The sequence below is a fragment of the Columba livia genome, chromosome 1 (genome assembly GCF_036013475.1).
Source record: "Columba livia isolate bColLiv1 breed racing homer chromosome 1, bColLiv1.pat.W.v2, whole genome shotgun sequence".
NCBI lineage: Eukaryota > Metazoa > Chordata > Aves > Columbiformes > Columbidae > Columba > Columba livia.
The window spans coordinates 12,636,760-12,648,489 of record NC_088602.1 but is presented as its reverse complement, the minus strand read 5'-3'; the positions used below and the strand labels follow the sequence as shown (position 1 = coordinate 12,648,489).

At 42.6% G+C, this 11,730-nt stretch overlaps 1 protein-coding gene across 3 annotated transcripts; it reads right to left on the bottom strand.

Annotated features, from left to right (window-relative positions):
* Window positions 1-403: 403 nt before the first annotated feature.
* C1H11orf54 (chromosome 1 C11orf54 homolog) lies at window positions 404-11,702 on the bottom strand. Of its 3 annotated transcripts, none has more exons than XM_065039268.1 (10): window positions 11,635-11,702; window positions 10,599-10,686; window positions 9,099-9,222; window positions 7,449-7,547; window positions 6,460-6,533; window positions 5,585-5,686; window positions 4,405-4,581; window positions 3,507-3,656; window positions 2,806-2,922; window positions 404-745 (listed from the first exon to the last, which is right to left on the bottom strand). In XM_065039268.1, the coding sequence occupies exons 3-10, from the start codon at window positions 9,154-9,156 to the stop codon at window positions 572-574; spliced, it is 951 nt and encodes a 316-aa protein (XP_064895340.1). In that variant the 5' UTR covers window positions 9,157-9,222; window positions 10,599-10,686; window positions 11,635-11,702; the 3' UTR covers window positions 404-571. The 3 variants fall into 3 exon arrangements, with proteins under 3 accessions (XP_064895340.1, XP_005505447.1, XP_021147185.1); XM_005505390.4 differs by having other exon boundaries at window positions 11,478-11,636; XM_021291510.2 differs by lacking the exon at window positions 11,635-11,702 and adding an exon at window positions 11,060-11,163.
* Between the last annotated feature and the right edge of the window lie 28 nt (window positions 11,703-11,730).

Here is an 11,730-nt window from a genome sequence, read left to right as displayed (position 1 = left end):
TGAGCTCTTCTCTCTGGCAACCAAGAACCCGAGGGAATGTCAGGAAGATGTGCCAGGGGAGGTTCAGGTTGGACATGAGGAAAAGGTTCTTCACCCAGAGGGTGCTGGACACTGGAACAGGCTCCCCAGGGAGGTGTCACAGCCCCAAGCCTGACAGTGTTCAAGAAGAGACTGGACAACACCCTCAGACACACGGTGTGAACTGTGGGGTTGTCCTGTGCAGGGACAGGAGTTGGATTCGATGATCCTTGTCAGTCCCTTTCAACTCAGGACATTCTGTGATTTTTGACCACAGCTGGTTTAATTCCCTGTTCTAAACATAAATTCACTTCTCAGTCCCCAACATCAACTACAACCACACAGGAAGCTCAACCCAACAGCAAAAAACCACCCCACAATAATATTGCAATGAAATTACCATTTTAATTCAGTCACAACAATTTTAAGTACAAAATTAAGAAGTTGGCAGTTTACCGCTCTCATATTTATTCTCAACTGATAAATGTGCATCATTAAAAGCGTTACAAAAATCAGCATTTGTATTTCAGAAAGATCAAGTTGCTGTGGCGGCTCAGTCCCTGCCGACACGGTGTGTCTCGGGGGGCCGGTCAATGCGGAAGAGCAGCTCTGCGGGCAGCAGGTACCCCAGGTACCCCACGCTCTCGGGGCTGGTGTCCTGGTGGTAGTGTCCTCCCTCCCCGTGCTGGCTGAAACAGTGGGTGTGCTCCAGGCGCAGGTCAAAGCCCTGTCACCAGAGAAAAGACCGTGGATGTGCATTCAGGTGAACTGTGGTTAAAAGTTCTGGGATAGTCTTTGCTTTATATTGTGTGTTTTCACACATCTCAGGGTTCACTCCAACAACAGTGAAACTTGAAAGATGCTTGGCAAACTAGTAAGGCAAAAGAAGAGGAGCTGTACAAGGATTTACCATGGGACATCAAAGAGAAAAGGATTTAGAAACCCTGATAGCTCCCAACTTTTGGTGTCAACCTCCTAGAGTAGAGATTTCCCCCCCTATTTTTTTTTTCTCCCTTTCTTTCAGGATTAAGTAAAACAGTCACACCAAGGAAACCCAGCTGGAAATCAGAACCCTTCTGCACTGAATGCCACAGACCTATGCAATTAAGGGACAATCTCTACTCAAAATTCTGAGCGCCAGCTTAAATGAAAATGGGAAGAACTGGATAAAATAACAACTAGCCCACTAAACTGTGAGATCACACCCACAAGTTTGATATATCATAGAATCATGGAATGGTTTGGGTTGGAAGGGACCTTTAAAGATCACCTGGTCCACCCTCCCTTGCCATGGGACACCTTCCACTACATCAGGTTGCTCAAAGCCCATCCAGTCTGACCTGGAGCACTTCCAGTGATGGGTCATCTACAGCTTCTCTGAGCAACCTGTTCCAGTGTCCCACCACCCTCATCATAAAAGATTTCTTCCTTACGCCCAATCTAAATCTACCCTCTTTCAGTTTAAAATCCTTGCCCCTTCTCTTATCTCTACAGGCCCTGGTAAAAAAGTCCGTATCTTCCTGATAAGCCCCTTTGAAGCACTGAAAGGCCACAATAAGGTCTCCCCGGAGCCTTCTCTTCTCCAGGCTGAACAACCCCAGCTCTCTCAGCCTGTCCTCCCAGCAGAGCTGTTCCAGCCTCTGACCATTTCTGTGGCTCCTCTGGCCCCTCTCCAGCAGGTCCATGTCTTTCTTGAGGCCTCAGAGCTGGATGTGGCACTGCAGGTGGGGTCTCAGGAGGGGCAGAATCACCTCCCACAACCTGCTGGCCACACTTCTTTCAATGCAGCCTGGAATACAGCTGGTTTTCTGGGCTGCAAGAGGATACTGATGAGTAATGCAATGGCATTTGAATGCCATCTTCTACTGCTGTCTCTGTAGTGACATTCAAACATTTCCAAAACCATAGGCTTAGCCGAGTGCTGTTGAGCTTGCTGTCAAGTCAGATGGCAGCAACCCAGCTGCATTCACTACACAAGTTGCATTGGTTTTGAATGCAGCAGCTGCTGATGGCTGTTTTCAGAGCACTCGCCAGTTGATTCTGGGAAGATGCACACAATTTAGCCTTTGGGCAAAGGCTGCCACATAATGACACAATAAAGTCACACCCTGGAACATATCCAAGCTTACAGCATGTCTCATTTAACTCTGGAAATATGTTTTTTATATTACTTATGACTGCATTGTTATTTATAGTCATTTTCATCTATGGTTTCCTGGTTACTTTTAAAAAATAGTCTTCCTAACAATGCACATCTTAATAGCTTTTGAAACTAGATTGTTTTTTATCCTCAATTGTTTGCCGTTGTATTTAGTGCTTGTGAAAGATGCTAGATAACTTTCTAGCCTGAGGTTTTGCAGGCTTTAATTTGCATCAGCAATTATGAGACACATGCTTCATATATTTTGACACAGCATTAGTAGAGACAGTTCTTAGGAAAGTGAACTACATGAACACGTGGCTGAACAAGCACCCACGCTCTTAACATTTCTGCTGGTGTGGCCAGCACCAAATGCAGACTGTGCTGTTGGGTTTGGGACAAACACTTGCACCCTTGCAATTGGAACTGAACCATTAGGTTCAGTCCACTCTGAACACCACTAGAACAGATTGCCCTAGCCTCAATTCAAACCAGTGACAGGAATGAGAAGTTTCTGTTCCATTATACCACCTCTGGAAGAGTTTAACACAATATATACACACTCCTGTTCTTAAAAGGAAAATCACATCCAGGACAAAATTCATTACAAGTCTCAATTTACACTTAGAAATGACAGTTAGACTCACTGGATCTCTGGAAACTATTACTGGCTGACAAATCAGTGGAGCCTTCATTTCAAAGAATTTGAGCCAGTTATTCACATCCTCGTCAGTGTTCAGAGGACAGGTGGAAAATTCTGGAGGCTACAGAAGAAGTAAAAGCTTTGTAAGTGAAAGGAAGACACTTGTATCAAGACAATTTTTCCTCTAGCAACTTTCCTTCACTTTTGCTCCCCCCACTATTCTGTTCACAGTCCTTCTTGCCTAAAAGAAGTTCCAGTGTCAACTACTGTGCTTCTGCCAGAAACACAAGTGACCAGAGTATTGCTTCTTTCATTTCACACATAGTGGGAGAACTACTGAAGTTAGGATTCTCCTCCTGGTACATTTTATAACAAGCAATAGACTTTTAAAAATTTACTGAGCTTCTAAGTATCATCTCAGTTCATGTATTTAATTTCATTTTACAATAGTTCTACAGTTCTTTAGCTGTCCACAGATTTCAAAGGAAAAGATGATGGTACTAAGGCCAAGCAATTAAGCGTCACTAGTTTTGTAACATCAGTTTTGTAATGTCAGCTCCTCACTTTAATACACTGCTTATCCTAACAGATTATGGATATATTTGAAAATACAAAACAAACTCCAAGCAGTAAAATGTTACACCCTGATTTATACCTCTGTTTTCAGAAGGATGAATAAACTTAAATGAACTGAGAACAACTTACCATAATGTGAATCTTTGCTTTCCCCTTCTGAATGATAAATGTACCACCCATGCCAACTGGCTTTTCTCCATAGTGTTTCTCTAAAATTTGTCTCAGACAAGACACAAAGTTAAGTTCCCCAGTTCTTCCATTGGCTTTCACTTCAATGACCTGGAGAATAAAGTTAATTTGTCACTGCTGCCTCCCACAGCAACAGTCTGCAATGGTCTGTAAGAGCTGCTCTGAAATTCTCCCAAGCTTATAAACCAAGATTACTTTCGAAAATGTGAGTTTTCCTGCAAGTACTGCGCCACTTGCATCCTCCCAGTACCTGACCAATTCCCTTTCCCGACTTTCTGTTCAACACTAGCTTTGCCTGTGAAGGGTGCTGGGCAGCAAGTCATTTACTCATACATAAGACAATGATTTAAGCAACCGCTTTCTGTCCGCCAGCTGGCTTCCACTCTCTTATAAAGAAACTCTTGGAGACAGAGAAGGCTGCTCAGTTTCCATGCAGTAGTCAGGTTTTTGACTGCTCTGCCAACACCTCTTTGTGCAGCTGTGGTGGGGGAAGCACTTCTACAAAAAAACTAGACAAGTGCCCAGACCTGATTTACACAAGTACGTTGCTCAACCATCACCTTAAATCACTGTTGGTTTGGGCTGGATTTGGATGGATGATTTATGATAGAAAAGTTTTAGTACACTAATATACTTATCCCTCAAAAATTCCAGTGCCTCTCTGTCTCCACCAATTCTTCCCATCATTCAGCAGCATCTGTTCCTTATGTTTGAATAATTCTTTCATGGAATTACTACTTCACTGTTATCACAGAAAACTGATAGTAGAACACTGAAGCACACGTTTCCCTTCAGCCACAAAGCTCTACACAAAGTCACCTTTGATCCAAATACGTACCTTACCGGGTTGGCCCTCGCTGGCGTAAAGATTGGCCAACAGCCCAAACTCACAGTCTGTGTATTTACTGCTGTACTTCTCAAGCAGGCACCCTTTATCTGCAGGATTTATCTGAGCAATGTAGCTCCCATTTACAGCAGGCTTTTTTTCACTCTTAGTTTGAACAATAGGAATAAGCTGAGACAAAGAATAGGTAAGAATAAGTCAAGTAAGTCAATGAGAACATGGAAGAGTCATTCCAATGAACAGAACTCATAAATGCAATTGAAGCTTTGGACAACATTCCCAAGAAATAATCCCCTTCATGACACAACTGTCTCTCAGGATGAGGTCTGTACTGGTAAGAAAAATGCACTGATATTGTAATGTAATTGGAAATTCCAGAAAACAGTTTTAATTTTTCTGGACAGTTACATTTAATGTTATGTGAAGATGAACGCTAGTGTTGAAAACAAACAAGCACCGAAGAAAACAAAAACCAACCAAACAAAAACCCCACACAAACAAGAAAAAAAAAAACACAAAGAAGGAAAAAACCAGTCTAACCATTGAGATCTGAGGCCTGCATGCAAGTATTGAAATTCTGTGTAATAGTTGATCAGTGAACAGTAACAACCACTACTATTGTGGCACAAATGGACTATCTCATCTGCCAATAAATGCATCAAAAGGAGATAGCAAGACCAGAGGTTTATGCTTCAAAAGGCTCTAATCAAAGCCTCCACAGGCAGTAGTTTTTGTCTCCTGCAGGTGATCGTTTTGTGTGTGGCATCTTTAAAACTTATGAGGGTAAAACGAAGACATCCAAGAGGGCAAAAGACAGGGAGTATTGCAAATGCATTTACCAGTAACTTTGACAAGCATTTCTAAGTCTTGTCATTAAAATCTCTGGTCAGGTCTTTGCCAATCAGTTTCAAAAAATCATGTTTCTTGTATGCTTGAAAACAAGCACATGCTTCCCAGAGAATTACAAGTTAAAAATTAATCTTTATAATCTCAATAACATGCACGTCATTGGATGGCTCTCATCCAAGTCCCTCCTCATGTATTTTATGTGCTTTTGGCATGAATGGTGCTTATTAAATGTTTTATTGTAAATGGAAAATACCCAGCATGATTCTGCTCTACTATTACGATACTTCTATTACTTCATTGAGAACCATCACACTTATTTACCAACCTCAGCATTTACTCCAAGAACCTTTGATGAAGCCGCTCCAGCTCCAAGAAAGAAAGCTCCAGGAAGCTCTATGTCTTTTGCAACTGTGTTTAGATCATAAACCTGCAAAAGAGAATCAATCCTGTCATTTTGGTGTGGTGCTCTGATTCAGATTGGTCATCCTGTTCACCATAACCTCTGGATGCATTTAATTCGCAACGCCCTCATTGGTATTTTGGATAATTAGGTTGAACACAGTTTCTGAACAACACATTTGGTAGCAACAAATTTGGTATATGAGCATTTGTTTTCTGAAACGTAGAGTCTGCCTGTATGTTTTCCTGCCATTTTACCCCCAAAATGAATTATTGTTCTTATTTAAGTTTGTATTTCTGTAAAATAAAAAATGGAAGGGAATATCATATAGAGCCAGACGTCAGAAAGGAGGCATGATGTTCTCGGAAAAGGACAGTAACACAAATCCATTGTTGGCCTGGAAACGCAAATACAGCCAGTTTTTACAAATTAGCATGGCTGTGATTTGAAATCACAAGCATACAGCAAGCCATACATAAACATGCAGACAAGCCCTTTGTTTAGCAGTTCCTTCCATGGCTCCTGTCACAGACAGTATATTTCTGAAACTATCCTGTATTTGAGGGCAGGAGAAGATGAACCATCATCCACGATATGCTATTTTTCCTTTGATGTGTAAGATTTCCTGACATAGTCTATGTTAAACACACATCAGAATCAATCTCGTAAAACACCGAAAAGTCTTTTTTACAAGTGGAATCTTATAGTATCTGCTAATCCTTAGTTTTGTTTATATTTCAATAAGATACTGCTTTTCTTTCGACAAATGTATTAAATCCCACAGCTACAGGAAAACTCACTTTTTCTTTCCGTACAACAGGTATGAGGTAAGGAACACCTCCCACATCTGCTATTCTAGGCTTTCCACAGATTCCTGGAAAAATACAGCCAGTTAGCTTGGTAAAATAGTTTTTCCTAATTAAACAAGCACGCAGTCTAACCTACCAAAGAACTTGTTCCTCAAACTTCTAAAACCCTTTGAGAACACTATTTCCCTAGCATGCTTAGATAAAGTCTTGCACTACTAAGACATCCAAGGACAGTAAACCCCCAAATGATTCACAGTAGGATTTAATGCTAGGCAGCCTGTTATAAAATTAACATTCTCTAAGCACAAAAAAATATGACAGTGGCAACAACTTACTGGTTCTCCGGTAAGATGCCCTTACCACACAGTGGATACCCCCACCGGTACTTGCAAAATTTCAGCAAAGCTGGATACCCAAGTCACAGGACAGTTCATCATCCCACTTATTTGGACATGTATTTTACGAAGGGATGAATCACCTTCTGTTTCTTTCACTATACTGATGACAGAGGGAACTCAGATGAGTAGCACAGAAGGCATGTCTGTCTTCCAGACAGCTAATGTCAAAAAAGATGAATCCCATTCACTTCACCAACATACGTGAATGGCAGGGATTTAAAAATTAATGGAAGTGCAACTCCTTAGTTTCATACAGTGATTGGCAGAGATTTTAAAAAGTATCCATCTGGAAGGTAGCTTAATTTCAAAATCTTTTCAATACACTAAATAAAGCTTACGAAAAGAGTATTGCAATCAGAAGTTAAGAAAAAAAAATAGGACAAGTATGATATTTGGTATTGACTTGTCCTTGTTCATACATCAACTAGGAAGCAAGTTCAGAAATAAAATGTAACTCTCATATATAGTCTTTATCTTTAAAACAATTTAAGCTCTTCCAGCATTTTTAGAAGACCAAAACCAAGTAAGATCAGGTAGAAAGAACTGGAGAAGTCATAGTGGAAGACAGGAATACTAGGTTACCTTTGGCAGGAAAGTTGAAGGGTTCCTGAGTCAGATCAGGACAGTCTACAACAGAGACTTGAGCATCAGCAAAGTTTTCTTTAAGCCCTTTCTGCAAAACTATAATAAAGAATAATGGCAAAGTTACTAACAATGAAGAATTTCTAAGAGTTTGACAAGTTACTAACAACAATAAATCTATCTATCTGTTTAGACTTTATTTCAGCAAGATATATCAAATGATTTATGCTTACCCAAAGTAACCGCATTGATTTAAACGTTACTGTCTGTAGGCATTTGTTTCCTGAGCCACAGCTTCAGAGAAGAGCAAAAGCTCATTCAGATAATTGTTAGTTAGCACACTAATTCATTAAGAATTTTTAACACCTTTTAATTGAAATACAATGACTGACCGCTCCCAGTAGACTAGGAGTAGCACAATGTGAGGCAACATGGATAAACTTCAACCACATTCAGCAGTGGTTTTGCTTCACGAGAGCAGACAGTTATGATCACAGAAAAATACCATGTGAGAGCAAAGGAGGAAATGAGGTTTAGCTGAAGTGACAACCAGTTCTTTAATATATTTAAAGACTTTAAACATATTTAAAGACAACTAGACTGCTCGCAATTGCTTTATCATGATCTCAAATGGTCTCTGCTGTTTGGAAACTTCTGCAGTCAAGGATATTGACCATCATGTTTCTGTTCATGTGGGGATTTTCTGGCAGGTGCCACTGTCAGTACAAGACACGTAATGAATGTGCTCAGGGAGAACCAACAGCCCCAAATCGAAACTTTTGGGTTTGCTTCATATCAACGTTTTTAGGCTCAGACCTGCAGAGTCACTCAAACAACAGGGAGGATTCTGACTTAGACAAGTTCACTGTTTGGAAACAACTTCCAGACACTGCTTCAAATACCATGTTAAAATGCCAAGTTCTTTCATGCCTGGGGCTCTGCTCTGTCTGATATCTCAAACTAGAGAACAGAAAATCCAGCCTGTGATCTCAAATCAGGCAGTTCCTTATTTACTCAGAGGATTTTCCTGTGCCTTCGTTTCCTCCCATGGGGGTTTCAGCCCCACTCCGTGTCTCAGGAGCACCCTCACCAAGCCATTGACCACAAGGGTCAGTAGAAAGTACTGGTCAAGTTCCCCTCAGAACCTTCCAGTAAGTGGAAAAGGACAAGAAAAGGGCACTCCTCAAATTATACTTAAGAGCTGAACAGCAACAAAATTCACAGCTTACAGGATACCCTCAGGACAGAGATGGAGGTGGGAGGAATTCTGCTTTGTGATCCATCTTTTCTGCTACTGTTTTAAGCTGTTCTACTGCAAGTACACACTGTTCTCTGCCAGCCCACAGGTCTGTAATTGTCAAAACTTTCACAACCCATGCACAGGTCTGCAAATGCAGCAGTTTTAAAGGGTCTCAGATCCTGTTTGAGTGCTTAAACATCATTTGGGTCTGGGGGAGGACTCATTGTTTGCTTTAAGGAAATAACAGCATATAAAAACACAGTGCTTTTCTTTACGTCTCAGTGTACTAACAGCATGAACATTCTGCATGTACTAGCTGTAGAAAGGTTTTGATAGGAGCTTTAAGATACGTTTGGAAAGTACATTATAAGTTTGTAAGTACGTAAAAAGTTACACGCTGCATGACTTACCCCCAGCAAGCTCTTCCAAACTTGGAACATGAAAAGCAAACCTTTCGACTTTGGCCATTTCCTAATTGGCCCTGATTTCTTCAGGCAAGAAATTACAATATATCACACTGCAGGAGCAACCGATCTATCAACAGGGATAATAGTTTAATGATTAAAACAGGCTGTTTTCAGGGTATTACTTATTTTTCATTTTCAGTCAAGAATACATAGAAAACAGTAGAATTGTATTTCTGCCATCAGAAGAAAGACTAACAACTTCAATATTAAAGTGCATTTTCTTATGTGCTTTGGAAGAAGATGTACCTGTCAGCTGTATAGCTGGCTCAGAGCCTTAGGTATGCTAGTCTCAAGCTTACAACGGGGTGTAGGCAAAACACATCCTACACTGAATCCAGTTGAAGGGACAGGTCAGGAGATTTATCTGTCCTTTGTCAGCCTGGAGTCATAATTTGTTTCTGAAATAAAACTCGGCTTTTCTGAGCACATTAGCCGCCTCCTCAGTTCTTCCCTACCTTAGCATTTACTTTTCCAGCATTGGCTATGATGGACTTTCAACAGCAGCTGTGACTTGGTCTCTAACTGATTCTGGGAATGTGTTTCTCCTTTGTAAGAGTCTGTGACACCCTTCCAGAGGGGAACAGGCTAGCAGCAAAATCAAAAACAGCAGCAGCAAGTTCTGCAGTATCAGGCTTTGTATGGGTACAGAGCCTGTAACAAAAAAACTTGTTTGAACATAAGTTTAAGAACCTCTTTACAAATGAACTATATTTCACTCAGCCTTGCAACAGCAAAGCCAGCTACTAGGGCTAACCACTAGCTGAGGGCACAAATGGCTGATTATACACTACCTATAAATCAGCCACCCACAGCAATCATTAACTCCTTAGGCACATGCTTGCTGCACGCAGGAGAAAAACAAAATGGGTCCCGTGATCCAGATCTCAGGCCTTGGAGTAAAAAGCAAAAAGCCTAATTACAACCTCAAATCTGACAGAGCTTTCGTTAGGAAAGAGCATGATGTGAGCTAGCTGTTTATGCATACTTTTAGCTTCTATTAAAAAAAAAAACAGCTTGTATGATTGTTGAAAATCATAACTGTCCTTACACCATCAGCCTCTTGAGTCTGCATGAAGAAAAAAAATCCAACAGGTAAAATGAAAAAAAAAAAAAGAAATAAAAAGAGTTGGGAGATCATAGCGGTCACTTTAGCGAAGTCTTCGAGTTCCAAGTTCAGCCACCCCAAGTTACTGCTGTAACAAGCAGAAGAGAAAGGGAGAAAGACAGCTGCCTGTGTGTAATAATTCTCATCTTAATTGGTCTTATTCATCTCCACAGGTGACTCAGTCCAAATAAGTAGGCTCAGATATAACACCTAGACCATCACCTGCTGTTTAAAGGGCAGTAGTCTGCTCCCCACAATCAAGAAAGGAGGGAAAGACTGTGGAAAAAGCTCAATGCACCATGATAAACCCTATCTGATTGCTAGGCTGTAGTCCTTACCTGGAAGGACACCAGAGAAGTAGATCCGTGAGTCACCACGCAAAGAGAGCAGTCACAGGGGAGCCTGTGTCTGTGGGAGAGGGAGAACCTGAAAGGAGATAACATCAAACAGCTGAGATCCATCATGGAGGGGTGGAACGACATTGAATTACTACAGAAGACTTTCAAATAAAGAACACAAATGCTAAAGGATGATAAGATTGTTGGATCTGGGATGGTGCAACAAGAAGGGAGAGAACAAGCATCCAAAAAGACTTTCAAAATCTATCTTTTCAGAGCAGGAAGAAAACATCAGAGAGAATATTCAAAAGCCAGGAGAATGAAGCTGGAATTGGAACTATGATATTAATGGGGTTGTCTAGTATCAAAACCTGGATTAAAACTAGTTTGCAGGGTAGAAGCCAGAAAGGAGAGGTTACAGGCAGGCTAGAGACGAGTCAAGGACTGGGGGGAAGAAATACCGGTGAAAAATGAATGCGGCAGTTACGGAGAAGACACCAAGAAGATCAAAACATCTACAGCTGCATCCTTAGAGGTTGCATTCCCCAGCTGGAGCCAAGTGAGGAGATCCTGTCCGAGGCAGGGGAAGGCTGCGGGACAGCAGAGGCATTTGCCCGAGCGGCGGGGATTTGGGGAAGGGATAAGTCATGGAAGGACAAGGAGAGCGCCTGGCGGGACTGGGGTGGCATCCAGGCGGCCGAAGGCAGCAGGGGGAGCTGGAGCGAAGGAACGCCAAAGCTGACAGGGCACTTGGCATGGCTGCGAGGGGAAGGAAGGGGGTGCTCAGGCTGCAGCCGCCCGCTCGGGGAGACGGGACTGTAGAGGGAAGGAGAGGCGGGACAGCAGTAACAACAGACCGACCAGTGCCGCGAGTCTCACCCCGGGCGGGAAGTGCGGGAACCGCGCCCTGAAAAGAGCCCGGACCCTCCGGGCTGAGACAGTCGGGAGCTGCCCCGCACCGCCCGAGCCTGCGAAAGCGCTGGCGGACGGTCCCTACCCCCAGACGCGGCCGCCGCTACCGCCTGCCCGCACGTACCTGACCCCGCCGCCCGGGCTGCGCGGCGGCACCGCCCCCCCCGCCGGGCGCCGCCCCCTCCCCCGCCGGGCACCGCCCCTTCCCCCGCCGGGCGCC

Excerpts from the sequence above, each read along its gene's own strand:
- C1H11orf54 (XM_065039268.1), bottom strand. The coding sequence starts at position 9,156 with ATGGCCAAAGTCGAAAGGTTTGCTTTTCATGTTCCAAGTTTGGAAGAG. Across the intron at positions 6,534-7,448 it reads CTTCAACTTTCCTGCCAAAG|GAATCTGTGGAAAGCCTAGA; the intron begins GTAACCTAGTAT and ends GTATTTTTCCAG. Across the intron at positions 2,923-3,506 it reads AAGCAAAGATTCACATTATG|CCTCCAGAATTTTCCACCTG; the intron begins GTAAGTTGTTCT and ends CTTCTTCTGTAG.